The following is a 21,979-nucleotide window of genomic DNA, read 5'->3' as shown; positions in this document are numbered from 1 at the left end:
AACATTTAATACTCAAAGTAATTTATTTGGAATAGAAATAAATGTTAAGATGAGTTACGAGCTGAAATGTGACGGTAACAAAGTTTGTGGAAATATTGGAAAGAAAAGTGTGAATCAGGAGAACCTCTCTTCCACCATGCGAGCCCTGAGTTTTGAACATTATTATGAATAAACCTTTCTGTAGCTGAGAAACACTGATCTGTAATAGAGAGGTGGTTAGTACTAGTTAGAATACCATGGGAATTAACGGGAACTTTGGGGAATAAACTGGGAATTTACAGGGAACGTTCTGTTTGGAGTTCTCCAGCTTCCTCCCACAGTCCAAACACATGCAGGTTAACTGACTGATGACCTCTGACCTCTCTCCTGATATATATGATATATAATATTTCTCACACAGACACTGGTGGATCTTTGAACTCTTCCTCTAGCGCCACCATCAGGTCAAACCTAACCCAGGACCGTCTGCAGTCCCACGTGTGTGCACCAGATGGCGGCAGTACGAAGCCGCGCTCCGTGTCTCTCCCGGAGGTTCTGTGTCTTTAAGGCCGGGACTCGCTGCTCGCTCTCGGCCGTCTGGTGCCACGCTGCGGCGCCTGCTCAGTGCGCCTCCGCCGCTCAGTGCTCGGATCCTGGACCAGGAACGTCTGCTGCACCCTGTCTGTCTGTGCGTGTCTGTGCGTGTGTCTGTGCGTGTGTGCTGGTGTAACCTATGGATTGACGGAGGCAGCCTTTTGTTGTCAGCCCGGTGGTTTGTCCTGCTGGAGCTGCACTTTCACCGGAGAATGCCCAGAGGAGCCGGAGCTGTGTTCCTGCACGGATAGCGCAGAAATACACCCGAGAAACACGGTAATTCCTCCGTTATTTACTCCCGTTTCCCCGCTTTTGTTGTTTATTCTCATTAGAATAAAATGATCTCGCGTGAGGCTGCAGCGCCGCCGCACATCACGCCTCCCCCCCCCGCAGGATGTGCGTTTGTTTACCATCAGAAAAAAAAAAAAGACTCTTGGAGCTGTCAATCAGATCCAGATGTGACTGAAATGTGTGTCAGGCTGGATCAGCATCCTTCAGCCCGGCACAGCCCGGCACAGCCCGGCCCTGTGAGGGCAGCAGCGGTGTTCAGGCCTGCTGGGAGTCCACAGCTGCTGCTGCTGCTGCTGCAGAGACACTGAAGTTGTTTAACAGTGTTTCTAATGAAGAAAATTAAACGAACAGCAGCTGTGGTGAAACGAGAAGAGACTCTGATTGTATCAGTAGAAAGCTCAAATTTAAATGTTTTCTGAGGGTGAAAGAATTAAACTGCACCCTGGGATGGACAAACCGAAGGCCTCGGCAGCAGCTGCACTGATTAATCGATTAATCACCCACTAATTTGATAATTGAGTAATCATCAAGATGTCCAGATTCTGATTTCAGCTCCTCAGATATGAATTTTTCCAGCTTTCTTCAGTCCTCTTACAATAAACCAAAACATTATGACCACCTGGTCCAAAACATCTCTGACCCACGGAGGCCTGGACTCCTCAGACCTCTGAAGGTGTGCTGTGCTACCAAGATGTCAGCAGCAGATCTTTTAAGTCCTGAAGGTTGCGAGGTGGAGCCCCCATGCATCAAAGGCCAAGTCAACACCTTGGACTGTGTTCTTCAAACTATCCCTGCACCAGTTTTCACTGAGCGCTCACCATGTGCATCGACGGCCGTGTTGCAGGTCCAACACATTTGATCGGTACTGACCACTGCAGACGGGAAACACTCCACAGGAGCTGCAGTTCTGGAGATGTTCGGACCCAGCTGTTGAGCCATCACATTTTGGTTCCTGACGTTCATTTTTCTGGACAAAATGTTCACTTGCTTTCGATCTATCCCACCCACTGACAGGAGCCATGGTAACGCTTTACCTGTCAGAGGTCTGAATGTTGCAGCTAAGCGGTGTGTCTTTGGGTTTAGAAACCCAAGATCATCTTCCACAAAGCCCCCACACATGGTTCCAGAGCCCGAGGTGACGTCTTCAAATCTCCAACTAACAGTTCAAAAGTCAGATTGTTAGAGGAGACCGTGAGAACATAATTAAATTTAAATAACTGGAACAGTCGAGGAGTAATCCTGTGTTTTGGATGGCGGTGTTTCCGGAGAGCTTTTGGTTGGACACACGAGTCGTCCAGGAAGGTAGTCAAATCATCAACAACAACGAGTCCAAGTCAAGTGGTAACATGTGACACTTTGTTTATAGAGCAGATCAAGACCATGCTCTGTATAATATTATTTACAGAGACTCAGCAATTCACACCATGAGAAAGAAAAACCTCCTTTAAGAGGCAGAAACCTCGAGCAGCAGATCCTGGATCATGGAGGACAAACATGTGCAGAGACCGGCTGGGTTTAGAAAGACAAAGATGGATAGAAATAATAACAACAACTTGTATTAATGTGTAGAGAGTGAAACAAGACTGTTCATGTAGCACGGCCTGATTAGCATGGTTAGTGTCCTCCATGTGGTTTAATTTGAAGCTCGGCTTTGTGTTCTTCCAACATTTCTATCTTGAAATCAGAAAGGTTGAAAACAAAGAAGCGTTTCCCACTTTCCACCACAACAAACGCCTGAACCAAGTCCAAACCCCAAATCCCAAGTCTGTTTCATGAAGTTCTGACTCTGCTCCAGTTTTAGGGACATTTAGTTCACGTATAAAGGACCCAGTGTGTTCAGGACTCGGTCCAGCAGTCAGGTAGAGTTAAGAGCTGCCGTCCAGTCTCTCTGCTCTCCCCCCAGTTTGGGCCTCCACCCTTCTTACTGGGACTCCTGCCAGAGCTTCTCTGTGATTTAGAGTGCTGACCACATGCAGCCGCTGCCATATGCTTCAGATGACAGCTCATATTTAAAGCTTCTGTAAGCTTTAACCTTTCTACATGAACCTCAGCCGGACCGCAGCTGATCTCAAACTAGATTTGATTCGTTTTCCTCCAATTTACGATGCATCAAATCTTTAGCTGACAGAACTGAAATCTGGTGAGTCGAGTCTCGAGTATCTGTGTGAAAAATGTCAAGATCCAAATAGTTGAGGTCTGCAGTGACTTGACACATGTTTATAGAGGCGAGTGTGCTTCCAACTTCAAGTGGAAAAAGTCTCTGAAATACGGGAGCGCTCAGACCACGATGGGACAGTAAAACTCCCCACCAAAAGACGAAATTCTTTCAAGGTTACCAGCTCCATTAGAGCTGGACGACGAAGGCCGGGTATCATTTAAAACAAATGAGGAGTGCCAGTACCCTTAAAGTCAGAGATCTTTATCCAATACCTGGTGTTGAAGCAGCTGGTGGCTTGTAAACACGATGCAGCTGTACAGCCTAAAGTTTTCTCCACCCTTGATGACTTGCCAGGTTATTTTCTCTGAAATACGCTGATGCGCTTTATGTATTTATTTACAGTACAGACGTGTCGTGTCACCATACTTCCAAATGTTTTGGTGTACTGAACTAACCCCGTGTTTGACTTCACCGCCACAGACACAGCTGCGAGCTGTAGCTGCGGTAAATGGGCTACGAGCAAAAAAACATACAGTCATTTTGTTCTACACTGTAAAAAAAAGAAAATGGTCAAATGCCAAACAAAAAACGTAAAAGTAACCGAACACAGTGTCCAGTCTAACAGGGAATACAGTAGACTACTGAGCCAGGTTTGGCTCCTGGCATCCTGGGACAACGTTATTCCCTGTTGGTGTCAGAGGCTGTGCTCAGACCCGGTCCGGTCGGCCTGCTGATCCCGGTTCTGTTGCCTGCTAACGGCAGATTCGGTTAGCAGAAGTTAATTAATGGTTAGCTACTTCAGAGAGTGGTTAGACTAAAGCTATCTGTCCATCATGAACTCTGTAGCTCACAGAGAGTTGAAGCTGAGCAGTTGGAGGACATCGGAGGGAAAAGCAGCACATACATTGTAAATAAAATCTGATCCAGTTTGAATAACGTTCTGATGTTTATAGGCCCGGACATAGATGAAACAATCACTTTGTTTGTCAGCTCTTTGTTCCTGCTTTGGGAATAGCATTGCATAATCCAGCTTTAAAGATATTCCTAATCCAGACGGTTTGCGTGTCCGGGTCCGTCTACTGGTGCAGATCCTTACAGTGAATGAAGAAGGATTAATAACCTTGCTGCTTTGTTTGGGGATGATTTAGCAGCACTGACTGTATGACATGTTTTTAAACTGTCAGCCTTCAGTTTGTGGAAAGTTTTGGGTTGTTTCTCTATAAATTAAATGAGAAGAACGACCCGACGATCATTAGAGGTCTCCTGGTAACTCACAACACAAACTCTGGTTTCCTGTCACAGCACCTTAGTGTTGGTGCGAGGCAGATATCACGTAGGAGGCTCGTGGGTGGTGTTGTAATCCTGTAGTTCATATGAGCACTGTCAGATTGATTCTTCCCAGGGGGCTTATATTACTGCAGCCTTCAACACACACACTGTCTACAGTTCAACTCTCTCGTATTACCCATCTCCGGCCGTCTGATGGATAAACCTGCAGCACGCTGCCCACTCATGGACTGGTTCTGGATCCACGACTCGAATGTTACTGGGCGAAATTTCAAAGATGAAGACCAAACCAGTCAGAGCTTCTGTGGGTGGAAATAATGTTTTGGTTTCACCAATTTTCTTTCAAAGTCAAAGTTTTGGACATCTTAAGTATATCATTAGTTACAGTCAATTAAGTAATTATGTTGGTGGACCCAAATAACTCCCAAATTATACCGCATCATGACTAACAGGGGCCTGCAACATGCTAGAACACCAAAGCTTTACATTCTTACCATCAACTTACCGTCATGTATTTAGTTACAGTTTATTTCCTTTGGAGCATCAAGCTCATGTTGAAATTCCACCAGGCGCGGCTGCCGGAAAACGGTGGAACGGTCCCTCCGGTCTGGGAGTATCTCAAGTATCTTGTGGTCTTATTTACAAGTGATGGCAACCAGCCGGTTGGTGCAACATCGGCAGTATTGCAGACGTTGTACTGGACTGTTGTGGTTCAGATGTAGCTGGAAGGCAAAGCTCTCGATCTTCCAGTCCATCTACGTTACAGCCCTCACCTACGGTCGTGATCTTTGGGTAGTGACTGATATCTCGCATTTTAATCAGAATGAGAAATGTGTAATGCAACTGTATATATGATGAAGTCATTACAAACAAAATGTGTTTCAGTCTCACGGCACTGCCAGCTCACCCCGTTGGTTTGGAGGCCAGCAGTCGCCCACACCGATCAGCTGTGCTCTTGTTTTTGTTGTTGTTCTTCAGCTCATGTCGTTCTCGTTTTCTCTCTGCAGGTGTTGAAATGAAGAAAGACATTGAGACTCTAATAGCAGAGGAACGTGCTGACATCATCTTGAAATATGCTACGGTGAGTTTGAGTCTTTTATTTGGTCCAGACGGATCAGTACGCGACTGTGTTCACTGTAAAAATGTGTGTAGCTACATTATCTCTGTGTTGTGTGTGATTATTCTGTAGGATGGAGAGTTCACACGTGGTTGATTTTGTGGTTAAAGAAACCGACAGGCACACTGAGAAGGACGAGAGAGTGAATTCAAATGTGTGTTTGTGTGGTTTGTGTGCAGCGCACATTTCTGCATGTGAGGAGCACAATACTCTGTGTGGGTGGATGTGAGTACGCTGCTGCCAAAGAGCATTAATAACACGTTGTGTAATAACATGTTTGTGCCTGTGGTTTGATGTGACTGGAGAATGATGAGCCGATTAAATCCAACTGAAACTGAAACTAACATTAAAACCTGGCATGAAAAAACTCAGTTAATAACTCAAACTAAATGGAGACGATGAAGTCTGACTCTTTTCCTTTCAGTTTTTTCTGAGTCAGTCGTCACATTGAGTTTTTTGAATGGACCCTGGTCAAAGATCAATGAGTTGTTGATACTCTGAGCCAATGAGAACCAAAAGCACCACCCTGTTTTTTCAGATTACATTCATGTAGTGCTTCGTCTTGATAACCAAAGCGCCTCACAGCCAAGTTGAGTGACTCGTCTCAACCACCACCAATGTTTAGCAGCCACCTGGACTCTGTTGCACCAGAACACTCATCACAAATCAGCTTGAGGTGGAGAGGAAGGGAAACATAGACCCCAATGATGGAGGTGACCAGATGGAGAGAGCGAGGTTGCAAGGGAACCCAAGGAACCCCTGACCACACTGACCACGGAAGGATCCAAAGGATGGTGTCTTTCACAGCACAGCGTCCCCAATGGGGCATGGTGATTTATTAGGACCAGAGGGAAGACTGACCCACATTGGTCCACCAACACTTGGGAGCAATCCCCATCCAGGTACTAGCCAAGGACACACCTGCTTGTCATCAGTCATTCAGCAGCAGAGATGGTTTGTGCATCCAATACTGTGATATCTGTATACCATTGCAACCCCGGTACATGTTCAGATCAGATCAGCTGTGTGTTGAGGTTTTTCCCAGTCCGTGTCATTAATGCATGACGGAAAACGAAAGCCATGATGAGTGTGAAAGCTTCTTCAAGCTGATTTTTACTCGAACAACAAGAGACTTTTCCAGAAGCTCGAGTGGTGGAAGTGCTGATGTTCAACGGTGGGGAATGGAGATGGTGGCAGCCAGAGGTTAAATTTAGCTCAGCAGCTCGGAGCAGAGGGGTGGGTGGGGTGATGGTTGTAGATGAGGGTGGGGGTTGCTTTGTCTAGCCATAGCAACAGCTGTGACACACTGTGCAATGATTGACTTGACACAGACCGCTGGGGGCTGGCTGTAGTCCCGGTCATCGTGATTTCTGTGTCGGGATGCTGGTTTCACAGTGCAGAGAGGAGGAGCAGTTCATCCCAGGAGGACTCTGGGTAAAAGCCTGGCACAGATGCAGGACAATGTCCTGTAAGAGGAAAACAAGATCTAACCTCTGTTGCTCTCGGGTTCTCTCGTATCTCAGCAGATCTAATGTTGATCATCTCATGTGGAACAAATTCAGTTTAAAAGCTTGAAAATGGATAAATTACTTTAGCTATTGATGTTGGACTGGACCTTTGCCATCTCAGCTGAAATCGTTTAATTGAGTAAAAATGTTCTACAAATGATTTTATGAAATTTATTTTTCCATTTCAAATGGTGAGAGGTTTAGTTTGACATGTTTTGCACTATGTCTGATTGGTGCCGTGTTTTTTCTACAAGCTCCTTCCCAAACTTGTCAAATCTTCAATGTTGTCCAGACACATGCAACCTCACAGCAACTTACAAGAGCTTTGGATACACTAAGTTTTTTTTTTGTCAGTTACTTTGATTTAAATCAGAAACAATCTGATCAAAAGATGAACATTCAATGCCCATAGCACACGCCGGATGCATCATACAGACAGAAGAAGTAATCCAGGTCCTCTGGCTGCTCCGCATCAACTCTCTGTGATTCACTGCTGCCAACTGTAGCTGCTGTCAGCTAATGTTAGCTCAGTTTGTTAGCTGGGCCGCCCGGACTGTGACCTCAGAGCAACGGGGGAGTGTTAATCACAGGAGAGGTTCATAGGCGCAGCAGTCAACAGCTTCTATGGACATGATGGCAGAGGAGAAGAGAGTGAAGAGGACGCTGACGGAGGAAGCTAAGAAGAGAAAAGGAGAGAGTGAGCGAGCAAGAAGCCGCCGGACAAGAGTAAATGTGGGACTGACTTTTAGTGGTTGGTGAGAGCTTGGTGAAATAAAAGGCTGAAAGACAGACGCCGAGCTGGGCTGACTGCTGCTGGACTAGGCAGTGATATCAGCTGCTGCTGGTTTCTGTTCAGAAGTAATGTAATCAGAACAAATACTCGAGTACAGCTAAACATAGTTACACAGTGGGATCACACTCTGACACTGAGCAAACACGGATTTATACGAGACGTTGCTTTAATTAGAACAGAGGATACAAGTTACATTCTGAATTCAGATGCTGATCTCCTTCTGTAACACTCTGCGTGTCTCTAACACCCTCCGTGATGAAGTATTTTTAGCCCTCTCACATTCATGACGCTGACATCACTCGCGGTGCCTCGGGGGGCTCCGAGTGCCGACTCAACCGCGAAGAAGAAGAAGCGGCACAGCTTCTGTGAGCACATGCTGACCCTCGCTGAGAGCAGGAGGCTGATTGGCCGCCGTCCAGCCAACCACGCAGCAGTGTTGTTATTCAGAGCGAGAGTGAGAAGCCTCTCCGGTTGGCTGTCGGAGGATTAGTTTCCCCTCTGTTATGTCAACACTGGGACCAGATTGTAGCCTAAATGGATTTTCCATGATGCAAACATTACTCCTGAACTTTGTGCTGCTTAATGCAGATTCTGGATGCTCGTTTGGGTTGGAGAGTTTCACTGCAGGGTGTTACTACTGCCTCAGTTTGACTTATTAAATCTGTCTGTGTTTCAACCTTTTAGTGCAGACCGTACACAGGATAAAGATGATCCAACAATGTTGTTTTCTGTTTCCCTCATTACCCAAGGCTGCAAAACTGCATGTTCTCAGGTAAACTAAAGCAGCTGTGATTGATATTTTTGTGTTTGAGGTGGGTGTCATTGATTGTTTCATCTATTTTTCAGTCCTTTGAACACATACTGTATATTTTATATTGTGTCGACAGTACAAAGGTAAGTTTGTGTGTGTTTGTGTGTTCAGGGCAGGCAGGGCGGGGTGGAGATCGACCCCTGGGAAGATGCCGACTACAATATCTACAAAGTCATCGACCGCTTCGGCTTCATGCAGTAAGTCCATACTTTTATTTGTTGGTGGACTTGTGCAGAGATTTCTGTCTGTTTTTGACCCGACATGTTTTTATTTCTGTTTCCCTCCAGCGAGGAAGAGCTGCCGGCCCCGACGGCTCACGAGGAAAAGGTAAAGACGGAAATGTCACGAGCAAAATTAGTTTCTGTCCTGTGGACGGAGACATGAGTGGACTTCAAGTGTTATAGCAGCGGGTTATCAGTCGTGTTGTGCTCACCAGCTTCTGTTTCCCTCCCAGCGAAAGCAGCTGGAGATAGAGCGAGCAGAGAAGTGGCTGAAGATGGTGAAGAAGTGGGATAAATACAAGAACAGTGACAGAGTGAGTTACGGCCCACACATACCAGATCTGGGTCTGATAGAAACGTTTTCATGTTTTCGTTTAAAATGACTTCACTGCTGAAGATTCAGACGATCGCTGACAAGTATGTGAAAGTGGTTTCTCTGTGGTCAGGCACTGTGAGGTCACAGGATGAATCACTGTCGATGTCGAGCCCAACAATAGTTTATTGTAGCAACACGCTGAATTCCTTCAGTACATGCACAGTCACTCTGAATAACGATCAGAGCTTCACGTAATCCACAAAATATGAGTCGAACTCTGCGATAATTGGAGGGGAAAAAACCTCCGCCCACACTCCCAAACATCCACCGCTGACATTTTATAATGATTATCTGACACTAGTAGTTTTTTATATCAACCTCTGTACTTTTATATCAACCTCAGCTACCTGCACAATGAGCTGAAACACGTGAAGCTTCAATGTTGTTTCTATGCAACAGTAATCCTTGACTTCAAACTGAAACATTTCCAAACTCTGTCCTCCTTCAAAGATGAACACAGCACTGTTATTATCCCGAGCAGTACCTGACACACACACAAACCTGCTGATTATGTTTCATGTGAAAAACTTTGTCTTTGTTCCTGTGAATATTGTCGTAGGCGAACTGTAGGCGGTCAAACTTTTCCGGTGACTCACGCTTTACAGCATCAGCTCTTTTAAAAAAAAAAAAACAATAAAAAAAAACCTCCTGGCTCTTTATTCACCCACTGTTTTTCTCTTTTCTGCTGCGCCCTGCTGTCAGATGGTGAAACGGGTCTACAAGGGCATTCCCCTGCAGCTCAGAGGCCGGGCCTGGGCTCTGATGCTGGACGTGGAGAAGACCAAGAAGGAGAACGAGGGCAAATATGAGGTGTGCACTCGTAATGTCATCCAGCCTGCAGAAGGCTCCATGCATAACAAAGTTTTATTTCTGATTTCCTCACCGTGTCTAAACATGTCCCAGACAGATTTCCTGTTCAATGAAATGTTTAAATGTAACAGGATGTGAGCTGGCATGTGTCCCTGACTCCACCTCTGTGTGAACGAGGGTCTTTGCATGAACTGAACCACCATGGAGGACCTCCTTCAGGTCTTTGGGGACGTTCCCCTTGCAGAAATTACTTCAGACATGATCAGAAAGTACCAGTGTGGTTTCCATCTTGCACTTGTCTGAACTGGTCCGGGTCCAGTTTGCTGTTATCTGCAGGGTCCAGAAGTATCAAAGTATCTAATGATCGATCTGTTTGGCTTTGACACGTGTTCATTGTGACCGTCCAGATGAAGTTAGCGAGAGGAAAACAAAGATATGATGAAGTTATTTTTCTCGTCTGTTACTGGACCGGTCCTCCTGGACTCTTTGTTTCAGAGGATGAAGGAGCAGGCCCGGCGGTACTCCTCTGAGATCAAGCAGATCGACCTGGACATCAACAGAACCTTTCGAGACCACATCATGTTTATGGATCGCTTCGGAGTGAAGTAAGTCTGGCCGTGTTTTCAGTCCGATTCAGCATCTGTGATTGATTTTCATCCCACTGAAAAGTTCTGACTCACTTCACTGAACACATTTTTCCTCTTTGACTGCTCGGCTTCAGCTCAGGTCAGAGAGACACGACGTTTGGGCCGACACCGCCGGCGTTCATGTGCTGTTTTATATCATCATTTGTTTCATCAGATTTCACGTTAAAAACTCAAACTGTGGTTCTGTGACCTCACCGTGAACTCTGCCAAGTGTCAGAGAGGCGGGGTCCGCCGTGGACCGGGTGGCGTTTGGTTCTGTGGAACCCAATCCCGTCACAGAGTGATGTCACCGACAGTTTAATAGAGAGCAGGCCTGGAAAGTCTGCAGCAGCACAGAGAGAGAGAGAGAGAGAGAGAGAGGGAGAGGGAGAGAGAGAAATAGAGAGATAGAGAGAGAGAGAGATAGAGAGAGAGGGAGAGGGAGAGGGAGAGAGAGAGAGAGAGAGAGAGAGAGAGAGAGAGAGAGAGGGGGGGGGATTTATCGTAGATGTCAGGGAGGAGGATGGAGAGAAGAGTAGCGATAAGAGAGATGAAGAGATAGATGGATGAGGGGAGAGAACGTATGAGACAAGACTGAGAAGGAGGGAAGGAAACAAAGTTGTCCGTGTTCTGTTGTGTTCAGAGGTTTGTGTGCAGTCCGGTCCAGTTGAAACAGAACAAGTGAGACCTCCTGTGAACGTCAGAAAATCACATCATGTTGTTAATCAGCTCTTTCCTCTCTCACGCTTGACCTCAGAGCACGGGGGAGTGTTAATCACGCCAGCAGTCAGCAGCCTCTAGGACATGTGGCAGAGGAAAGAGAGTGAAGGGACGCTGACGAAAAACATTTTATGGAGGAAATGTTTTTCTGGTTTTCCCTCTATGTCCTCCGGCTGCTCCGCCTCAACTCTCTGTGATTTACAGAGTTTATGATGGACAGTGAAGTAACTGCTGACAGCTGTAGCTGCTGTTAAGCTCAGTTCGTCAGCTTGGGTGAGCTCAAGCGACGGGTACCCGTCGCTCTGAGCTCACCGCCAACTGACAACTGAGTGTTTTTACCAACAGGCGTATGACACCAGGAAGAAGAAGAGGAGTGTAACCAGGCTCAGCAGCTTCTATGGACATGATGGCAGGAGAGAGGAAGAGGGGTGGACGCTGACGGAGGAAGCTAAGAAGAGAAAAGGAGAGAGTGAGCGAGCAGAAAGCGCCCGGACAAGAGTCATGTGGGGGCTGACTTTTAGTGGTTGGTGAGAGCTTGGTGAAATAAAAGGCTGAAAGACAGACGCCGAAGCTGGGCTGACTGCTGTGGGACTAGGCAGTGAGATCAGCTGCTGCTGGTTTTTGTTCAGAAAGTAATGGAATCAGAAACAAATACTCGAGTACAGCTAAACATAGTTACACAGTGGGATCACCACTCTGACACTGAGCAAACACGGTTTATACGAGACGTTTGCTTTAATTAGACAGAGGATACAAGTTACATTCTGAATTCGATGCTGATCTCCTTCTGTAACACTCCGCGTGTCTCTCAACACCCTCCGTGATGAAGTATTTTTAGCCCTCTCACATTCATGCGCTGACATCCACTGCGTGCCTCGGGGGTCTCGGAGTGCCGACTCAACCGCGAAGAAGAAGAAGCGGCACAGCTTCTGTGAGCACTGCTGACCTCGCTGTAGAGCAGGAGGCTGTTGGCGCCGTCCAGCCAACCACGCCGGCATGTGTGTATTCAGAGCGGAGTGAGAAGCCTCTCCGGTTGGCTGTCGGAGGATTAGTTTCCCCTCTGTTATGTCAACACTGACCAGATTGTAGCCCCAATGGATTTTCCATGATGCAAACATTACTCCTGAACTTTGTGCTGCTTAATGCAGATTCTGGATGCTCGTTTGGGTTGGAGAGTTTCACTGCAGGGTGTTACTACTGCCTCAGTTTGACTTATTAAATCTGTCTGTTTCAACCTTTTAGTGCAGACCGTACACAGGATAAAGATGATCCAACAATTTGTTTTCTGTTTCCCTCATTCCCCAAGGCTGCAAAACTGCATGTTCTCAGGTAAACTAAAGCAGCTTGATTGATATTTTTGGTTTGAGGTGGGTGTCATTGATTGTTTCATCTATTTTCAGTCCTTTGAACCCATACTGTATATTTTATTATTACAGTACAAAGGTAAGTTTGTGTGTGTTTGTGTGTTCAGGGCAGGCCGGCGGGGTGGAGATCGACCCCTGGGAAGATGCCGACTACAATATCTACAAAGTCATCGACCGCTCGGCTTCATGCAGTAAGTCCCTACTTTTATTTGTTGGTGGACTTGTGCAGAGATTTCTGTCTGTTTTTGACCCGACATGTTTTTATTTCTGTTTCCCTCCAGCGGGAAGAGCTGCCGGCCCCGACGGCTCACGAGGAAAAGGTAAAGACGGAAATGTCACGAGCAAAATAGTTTCTGTCCTGTGGGACGGAGACATGAGTGGACTTCAAGTGTTATAGCAGCGGGTTTATCAGTCGTGTTTTTGCTCACCAGCTTCTGTTTTCCCTCCCAGCGAAGCAGCTGGAGATAGAGCGAGCAGAGAAGTGTCTGAAGATGGTGAAGAGTGGGATAAATACAAGAACAGTGACAGAGTGAGTTACGGCCCACACATACCAGTCTGGGTCTGATAGAAACGTTTTCATGTTTTCGTTTAAAATGACTTCACTGCTGAGATTCAGACGATCGCTGACAAGTATGTGAAAGTGGTTTCTCTGTGGTCAGGCACTGTGAGTCACAGGTGAATCACTGTCGATGTCGAGCCCACACTAGTTTATTGTAGCAAACACGCTGAATTCCTTCAGTACATGCACAGTCACTCTGAATAACGATCAGAGCTTCACGTAATCACAAAATATGAGTCGAACTCTGCGATAATTGGAGGGAAAAAAACCTCCGCCCACACCCCAAACATCCACCGCTGACATTTTATAATGATTATCTGACACTAACAGTTTTTTATATCAACACTCAGCTACCTGCACAATGAGCTGAAACACGTGAAGCTTCAATGTTGTTTCTATGCAACAGTAATCCTTGACTTCAAACTGAACATTTCCAAACTCTGTCCTCCTTCAAAGGACACAGCACTGTTATTATCCCGAGCAGTACCTGACACACACAAAACCTGCTGATTATGTTCATGTGAAAAACTTTGTCTTTGTTCCTGTGAATATTGTCGTAGGCGAACTGTAGGCGGTCAAACTTTTCCGGTGACTCACGCTTTACAGCATCAGCTCTTAAAAAAAAAAAAAAAAAAACAATAAAAAAACCTCTGGCTCTTTATTCACCCACTGTTTTCTCTTTTCTGCTGCGCCCTGCTGTCAGATGGTGAAACGGGTCTACAAGGGCATTCCCCTGCAGCTCAGAGGCGGCCTGGGCTCTGATGCTGGACGTGGAGAAGACCAAGAGGAGAACGAGGCAAATATGGGGTGCACTCGTAATGTCATCCAGCCTGCAGAAGGCTCCATGCATAACAGTTTTATTTCTGTTTCTCACCTGCTGCTCAAACATGTCCCAGACAGATTTCCTGTTCAATGAAATGTTTAAATGTAACAGGATGTGAGCTGGCATGTGTCCCTGACTCCACCTCTGTGTGAACGAGGGTCTTGCATGAACTGAACTTCTTCAGGTCTTGGGGACGTTCCCCTTGCAGAAATTACTTCAGACATGATCAGAAGTACCAGTGTGGTTTCCATCTTGCACTTGTCTGAACTGGTCCGGGTCCAGTTTGCTGTTATCTGCAGGGTCCAGAAGTATCAAGTATCTAATGATCGATCTGTTTGGCTTTGACACGTGTTCATTGTGACCGTCCGGATGAAGTTGCGAGAGGAAAACAGATATGATGAAGTTATTCTCTCGTCTGTTTATTGGACCGGTCCTCCTGGACTCTTTGTTTCAGAGGATGAAGGAGCAGGCCCGGCGGTTACTCCTCTGAGATCAAGCAGATTGACCTGGACATCAACAGAACCTTTCGAGACCACATCTGTTTATGGATCGCTTCGGATGAAGTAAGTCTGGCCGTGTTTTCAGTCCGATTCAGCATCTGTGATGATTTTCATCCCACTGAAAAGTTCTGACTCACTTCACTGAACACATTTTTCTCTTGACTGCTCGGCTTCAGCTCAGGTCAGAGAGACACGACTGGCCGATTCATGTGCTGTTTTATATCATCGTTTGTTTCATCAGATTTCACGTTTAAAACTAAAAACTGTGGTTCTGTGACCTCACCGTGAACTCTGCCAAGTGTCAGAGAGGCGGGGTCCGCCGTGGACCGGGTGGCGTTTGGTTCTGTGGAACCCAATCCCACAGAGTGATGTCACCGACAGTTTAATAGAGAGCAGGCCTGGAAAGTATGCGACAAAGACGAGAAGGAGGGAGAGAACAAGAGAGAAGGAAGGAGAGGAAGGAAACAAAGTTGTCCGTGTTCTGTTTGTGTCTGAGGTTTGTGTGTGAGTCCGGTCCAGTTGAAACAGAACAGAGTGAGACCTCCTGTGAACGTCAGAACAGATCACATCATGTTGTATCAATCTTCTTTCCTCTCTCATCACCTTCTCCTTCCTTTTCCTCTTCATCACCTTCCTCTCCTGCTTTCTCTCATCACCTTCCTTCCTCTCCTTCTCTCACACCTTTCCTTCCTTCCTCTCCTCTCTCATCACCTTTCCTTCCTTCCTCTCCTCTCTCCTCACCTTTCCTTCCTTCCTCTCCTCTCTCCTCACCTTTCCTTCTTTCCTCTCCTCTCTCATCACCTTTCCTTCCTTCCTCTCCTCTCTCATCACCTTTCCTTCCTTCCTCTCCTCTCTCATCACCTTTCCTTCCTTCCTTCCTTCCTTCCTTCCTTCCTTCCTTCCTTCCTTCCTTCCTCTCCTCTCTGCAGGCAGCAGTCTCTCTTCCACGTCCTCTCAGCGTATTCAATCTACAACACGGTGAGTGTGTGTTTCCACTTTATTCACATTATTTTATTATTGTTTGTTCAGTTTTGACACTTTGAACCAGCTGAGCTCTGATCAGCGGCCTGAGCTTCACCCAAACATCTCGTCCTGTAGTCAGCTGATGACAGATTTAACAATAGCCACTCTCAAAGATCGTCTTTGTTTCAGTTCCACTTTGTTTTAGTCCACAAACATTCCACATGTTGTGGTGTTTCCTGCAGGAAGTGAGCTACTGTCAGGGGATGAGTCAGATCGCCGCCCTGCTGCTGATGTACATGAACGAGGAAGACGCCTTCTGGGCGCTGTCGCAGCTACTGACCAATCAGAAACACGGCATGCACGGTGAGAACAAACAGGGAGCTGGAGTCGTTTTCTTCTCAGGGTGGTGTCACCTTCATCCTGTCATCTTCTTCTACTTCTTCGTCTTCTTTCAGGGTTTTTCGTTCCTGGGTTTCCCAAACTTCAGCGTTTCCAGACGCATCACGATCAGATTATTTCCAAACTCATCCCGAAGCTGAAGAAACATCTGGTGAGACGACGTCACGCGAGTGTTCGAACAGAAACAAACAAAGAGCTGAAGTTCACTGACTGTGTTTGTGTCTCCAGGACAGAGAGCAGATGTCTGCAGGGATCTACAGCACCAAATGGTTCCTCCAGTGTTTCATCGACAGGGTGAGGAACCTCTCTGCATCCTCTTCATCACACTCTGTATCTCACATCATCACATTTAAAGGTTGGACAGAAGCCCAGAGCAGCTCATCGTGCTTCATTATCTCATCATGAACTCGTTGTCTGAAGATAACTGATAAATGATTAGTGCCATGCTTCCGTCCATCCCCTGAACAACAAGAAATATCAACAACAATGATCTTAGAGCCTGAGCTGTCACCCTCGTTCACCCACGTTCTTTTAGCCTGGTGAGGACAGTTCCTCCAAGGTCCAGTCCAGCAGGTAGCCCGTTCATGACGGACAGAACTGCCTGCGTCCCGCCTCTTCTCCATCAGTTGCCCCTGCAGTCTCTGAGTGGTTACATGATGAGCGAGAGGGGCTTCTACTCCTCTCCAGAGATGCCCAGCGCCTTCATGGCCGCCTGCTCCAACATGAAGTTTATATTTCAGGTTGAGGAGAACATTGAATGGACAGGTGGATGCAAGGCGGAGGATTAGGCGAGTTTCTTCGCCTGGCTGGAAGTGTTGCAGAAGCCATCACATCGGCCTGGCAATGGGCAAAGCTGCTCCAAAATTTGGGCGAGACCAGAACCAGAACATGTCTGAGAGAGGTTACATTTTGGATCAAAGGCCAGGATGAGATCTGAAGCATCACCTGATTGGTCAGACTGTTTGATTGACAGGTGATCTCTTCAGTTACTTCCAGGAATCTCACAGGAAGTGTCGCGTTGCCTCTTTTAAAGATGATTTCAGCAGAAAAACTCTGACCTGCAGATATTCGAGCTCTGCATTAAGAGCTGTTAAGCTAAACTGCTATTAGTCTGCTCCATGCGTGCCCACAATCCTGCGGTGCCGGTCTGGCAGGATTGGGCCGCTGTCAGCACTTCTTTGTCCCGCCGAGTCGCTCGGCTCCGAGAGAGGCCCGTGGGCCTCTGAGGTCTGGGACAGAACCAAACAAACCTCCTGACTCTGGCCAAAGTGTGGAGGAGGTGGAGGGGGACAGATCTGCATAATGACACTGGTGCTATGGTGACTTTGTTGTGTTCGTGTTCCTGCAGACGCCGTTCACGCTGACCCTTCGCCTGTGGGACATCTTCATCCTGGAGGGCGAGAGGCTGCTCACTGCCATGTCGTACACCATCCTGAAGATACACAAGAGTAAGAACAGCAAGATTAATCGTTAACCGCTCGAGATGAAGTCTTTCAGGACCACAGACATGTTCAGACTTTTAATAACTTTATTACAAAGAGACAGATGAGCACGAACAGGAAACAAAATAACAAAAAACAGAATACAAAATTCAGCTTCATAGTTTTTGGCTGTATCAGTATTTTATGCAGATTTTTACGTCTCTTCTGTTTAAGGTCAAGATTTCTAAACATATTGACCAATGAAATAAGGTTTTATTCCATCAAACTTTGGATAAGTAAAGTTTTGATTGGAGGCTCTGTGTTAAAATGTGTGTGCAGAGCGTCTGTTGAAGATGTCTCTGGAGGAGCTCCGAGAGTTCCTGCAGGAGAGGATCGCTCAGACTTTCTTCTTCAGCGACGACGTGATCGTCGAGCAGCTTCAGGGCGCCATGACTGAACTGAGGAAGATGAAGCTGGACCTTCCTCCTCCAGGTAAGAGCCAAACACACGGCGCACGGTCTGAAGCCGGTCTTCATGTACTTGTTTTCACATGATCTTTGTTCTCAGGGAAGCCCGACGAGTTGCCTCGTAAGCCTCTGGGTCAAGAACTGCCGGTGCTGTTGAGTCCAGTCCAGCCCTCCCAAGGGAAGCCGTCCTCAGCCAGCGGGTTCCCCAGAGCAGGCTTGAGCCTCCACATCATCTCCCACCAGCCTGACTCCATATCCCCCGACCAGAGCCCCTCCAAGGACCCCAGAGATCTGGACGCCGTGGACATAGAGGAGGCCCCGCTTCCATCCCCGGATCCCGTCATCATCCACAGCCAGGCCCCACTCACCCCCGATGGCTCCCCACTGATGGGGCCTCCGCCTTACCAGCCCCCGGGGAGTCCAGCACCGGTCCCAGTGGGTCCCCCCTCACCGCCAGATCAGGGGAGCGAGATCACAGATGTAGTCTCTACGGATGAATCTTCTATGGCCACTCGCTCGGGTGTCACCACCGACCAATCCTCGTGCCAGGCCCCACGGACTCCTCCAGCGCCGGCCGCCCAGGCGGGCTCACCGGCTTCGGTTGTGGCTCTGTGTGAGGATCTGTCTGCAGAAGAGAGGGCTGAGGACAGTTACCTGGTCCAGCTCCTGGAGCAGGCCTCGGCTTTGACCACCAACAAGAACCAGAATCAGAACCAGAACCAGGACTCGAGTGAAGCATCAGAGGAAACGCTGGCGCCGGACATTTCATGAAACGAGCACCAACGTATCGACTGTCGTGGTCCTGCTCCGGTTATTACTGGATCATGTGTCCGTGGATCTGAGCTGGTTCTGTAAAGGTCCGGTTTAGGCGGGTTATCAGTGTCAGGCAATAATTGCTTTAAAATATGTCATCAGTTTAAGTGTCCTCTTTAAGGCGACAGTGTGACGTCGTCCGGGTCAGGATGTTTAGTCCTGAACCGGGTTTGGATCTATTTAGTGTCTCAGAATCAGTTAAACTCTCAGTCCAGTTCTTCCTCTGAGGAGGACTTTCCTTCAGTCGTCTCAAATTAAGGTCTACAAACCGTTAAAGGTTCAGTGTGTCGGACTTAGAGTCATCTAGTGGTGTAGGTTCTGATTACAGCCCCCCTCGCCTCACCCTCAAGAAACTATGGCCCGTTCTGGGCTCAACACATTAAGAAAATCTGGAGTTGCATTCTGGGAAGTGTAGGATTTAATGTTTTTAGCTTAATTAGGGAGAAAATTTTACCAAATTTAAAGAACTATTTAATATTTAATACTTTTAACCTCAGTCTGCAGAGTTCATCTCACATCGTTATCGACGCCTCCAGACTCGCTCATCTTACATCAAATATTGTGCTCGTGGTTCTTGGACTTTGGCGGACCTGGTTCTCACAGGGGACGTGGACCGGACCTCACAGGACTCTGCAGCGTTGGACAGACGTCTCTGAGGCGTCCCCTCTTTACAATAACAGACACATTTTTGTAGTTTTGTAACGTTTGCTCGGAGAACAGCGTGTCGCTCAGTCAGCCTTTGTAAAACGTTTGCTAGCAGAGTCACAGTTTTATTTTTTGTACTAACGTCTCGATGCCTTATCCGGGTCAGCTTCAGTTCTTCTGTGCACGTCATGGAGGAACACTACACGAGGACTTTCAGGCGTCGGACTGAACTCTGACCTCCTGACATGGTGAGCTGGCTCACTGTTATGATTGTACACATTGAAACGTATTGAGCTCAGTTTAAATAAGTAGTTTTCAGGCTCAGTAATTTATTGTTTTATCCTCTTGAGAAGAATCCAGGTCATTTAAGAAGTGCTCATCCTCAAGAACTGGAATATTTCCATCGGAAACAGCCTTTGTTTTTTAATCCTTCAGAGGACGACGTGGATTTTAGATGTTGTGCTTAGAAATGTACAGTACTGTAGGCCCAGTAGAACACGAGTTAGACCCAGTTTCTTCAGCTCTGTGCGTAGTGAAAGGCTGACATCTTGTGGTTAATTCAAGCATGTCTCCATCTTTAGAGTAGGAATGTTGTAGAAAGAGTTTAAACATTTAGAAATGACCCAAACGACGACAAACCACACGAGAGTTTTGCAGTTTATGCCGTTATTTTGAATGATGTGACATTTGACTGTATTTCAGTGCAGAAACGTATCGGAGGAATTTGATTCAGTTTAATCAGCTTTCAGATGAATGAGATGAAAACAGTGAGACATCGTGAAGCACTTCGGGTCAGAGCGGGAACGTTAAAACAAAGTGTTGGATCCTTGTTGTAAATCTGCGTCATCTTCTGATGAAACTCTGGAGCTGAAACAATACAACTTTTATCTTCCTTTGTTTTCTGAGTGTTTTCTTCTGTTTGACAAACGTGACTGATTTTAATTGTTTAATCACATTAGACTGTGAAGAAACCGTGGATGCAGAGTCAGTGAAGCTAAAACTGTCAGAAAATACAGATATTTGTGGGATTTATTTTGAAATAAAGGCCTAAATTTGGGGAAATGTGTTTACATGCAACACCTGAACAATCCCCAAGGAGAACGATCTGTGGGTGAGAAGGAAGAGGAGGAGAAGGCTTTCCTAACAAAGAAGAAGAAGAGAGGTGAGCGAGGACACGAAGCCCGTCCACGACCGTCACAGCTCCTGAGGTGACGGTGTGTCCTACATGGTGCCTTTAATCCTCACAGTGGAGTAATCGCACATATTTAAAGGTACAACCATCAGAGATTAACCCTTACAAACTTCATATTCGATGCCTTGTTTCTAATCAGCTCAGTGTGTGAGCGACGTATCAGCAGGCCGATATTAAAGTGATATCTGAGAGCCCCATGAAAAGATATCACACTGGGTCATGTGCGGTCTCTGTAACCACACCTGTACCTGTGAAGGCTTCAACTCTCTTACAGTCCGACACTAACTGTACAATATCTCCTGACACTGAGCTGTTCTAATATATCACTGTGTAGACATACAGGAAACATTCTGCATACAGATAAAGTGTTTGTTTAATTATTCAAGTTTAAGTTCAAGTCGGCTTCATTGTCAATACTGCAATATGTACAAGACATGCAGAGAATTGAAATTGCGTTTCTCTCTGTCCAGACAGCAATAAACATGAAATACAAAATACAAAATATAAGTGAAGATGTAAAAAAAACGAGAGAACAGAAAAAAAAAGAGGAAAGGAAACGAAAGAGAGCAAATAAGAGATATATAGATATCTAATATAGCAATAAATACACACACACAACACACACATAATATAAATAATATACACTACACACACACTATATATATATACCACACATATATATATATATATATACAAACATATTATTATAATATATATAATATATCTATATATACACCACAATATATACAAGCTAAACACATCTGAGAATAGAAAAGTCTGGAGATATAATAGTATAAAGCAGAATTATCAATATAAAATATAGTATGGCAGTATGATTAAATATATAAATATTAAATAAAGCAGTATGGTGGAGTTTTAAATTGACAGAATTTTCAGTTTGAACAGGTCTATAAAATGAAATATGTAAACAGGTGTACACAGTGCAAATTTGCTTTTCAAGTATTTTTGAGTCTTATAAATCAATATTAAAATCCATAAATTATATGTTAATAAAAAAAATAAACTAATGTTCTAATACAGTGGTTCTGAACCTTGTTGGAGGTACCGAACCCCACCAGTTTCATATGCTCATTCACTGAACCCTTCTTTAGTAAAAAATAAAATATGATTTTTTTACTGGTGCACAAAATGAACCGTGCATTAACATCACCTTGTTCAAATAACAAAACCAACACAGTGCATGAACTCACAACAACTTACCTCAGTGTGACTTCTGCTGTTGCCTTTGAGAGACCAGTTCAGATATGCGTGGCTTCACCTTGGCAAGTGCCAGTCTCATGTCATTTTCACAGCAAAGTCTGTTCCTTTTCTTAGTTTTTATGTCCAGCATCCTCGAAAACGATTGCTCACAAAGATATGTTGTAACAAATGGTATAAAAAATTCCAGGGCGGAGGCTCCACCGAACCCCTGAGACCGACTCACCGAACCCCTGGTTCGATCGAACCCCTAGGGTTTGATCGAACCCAGGTTAAGAACCACTGATCTAATATTTTTTCAGGGCCCTGAGAATCGTCATCGTC

The 21,979-nt window shown here is 46.0% G+C and overlaps 1 protein-coding gene across 4 annotated transcripts; it reads left to right on the top strand.

Moving 5' to 3' along the window:
• Positions 1-42: 42 nt before the first annotated feature.
• Positions 43-20,137, top strand: LOC104932418 (USP6 N-terminal-like protein). Of its 4 annotated transcripts, none has more exons than XM_027281104.1 (14): positions 43-849; positions 5,317-5,390; positions 8,650-8,735; positions 8,826-8,865; positions 8,993-9,073; positions 9,838-9,945; positions 10,441-10,550; positions 15,467-15,515; positions 15,743-15,863; positions 15,956-16,050; positions 16,128-16,193; positions 17,248-17,347; positions 17,660-17,812; positions 17,888-20,137. In XM_027281104.1, exons 2-14 carry the CDS (start codon positions 5,325-5,327, stop codon positions 18,556-18,558), a joined length of 1,746 nt encoding a protein of 581 aa, XP_027136905.1. In that variant the 5' UTR covers positions 43-849; positions 5,317-5,324; the 3' UTR covers positions 18,559-20,137. The 4 variants fall into 4 exon arrangements, with proteins under 4 accessions (XP_027136905.1, XP_027136906.1, XP_027136904.1 ...); XM_027281105.1 differs by lacking the exon at positions 43-849 and adding an exon at positions 2,918-3,004; XM_027281103.1 differs by lacking the exon at positions 43-849 and adding an exon at positions 8,412-8,499.
• Positions 20,138-21,979: the final 1,842 nt, after the last annotated feature.

Source organism: Larimichthys crocea, chromosome VIII, assembly GCF_000972845.2.
Source record: "Larimichthys crocea isolate SSNF chromosome VIII, L_crocea_2.0, whole genome shotgun sequence".
Classification (NCBI taxonomy): domain Eukaryota; kingdom Metazoa; phylum Chordata; class Actinopteri; family Sciaenidae; genus Larimichthys; species Larimichthys crocea.
The sequence above is the reverse complement of the archived record's forward strand: the minus strand, read 5'-3'. Positions and strand labels throughout refer to the sequence as shown.

Bases quoted from the DNA above. Each gene is read 5' to 3' on its own strand.
- LOC104932418 (XM_027281103.1), top strand. The intron at 10,551-15,466 runs GTAAGTCTGGCC...TCCTCTCTGCAG, and splicing joins ATGGATCGCTTCGGAGTGAA to GCAGCAGTCTCTCTTCCACG. The intron at 17,348-17,659 runs GTAAGAACAGCA...ATGTGTGTGCAG, and splicing joins CATCCTGAAGATACACAAGA to AGCGTCTGTTGAAGATGTCT.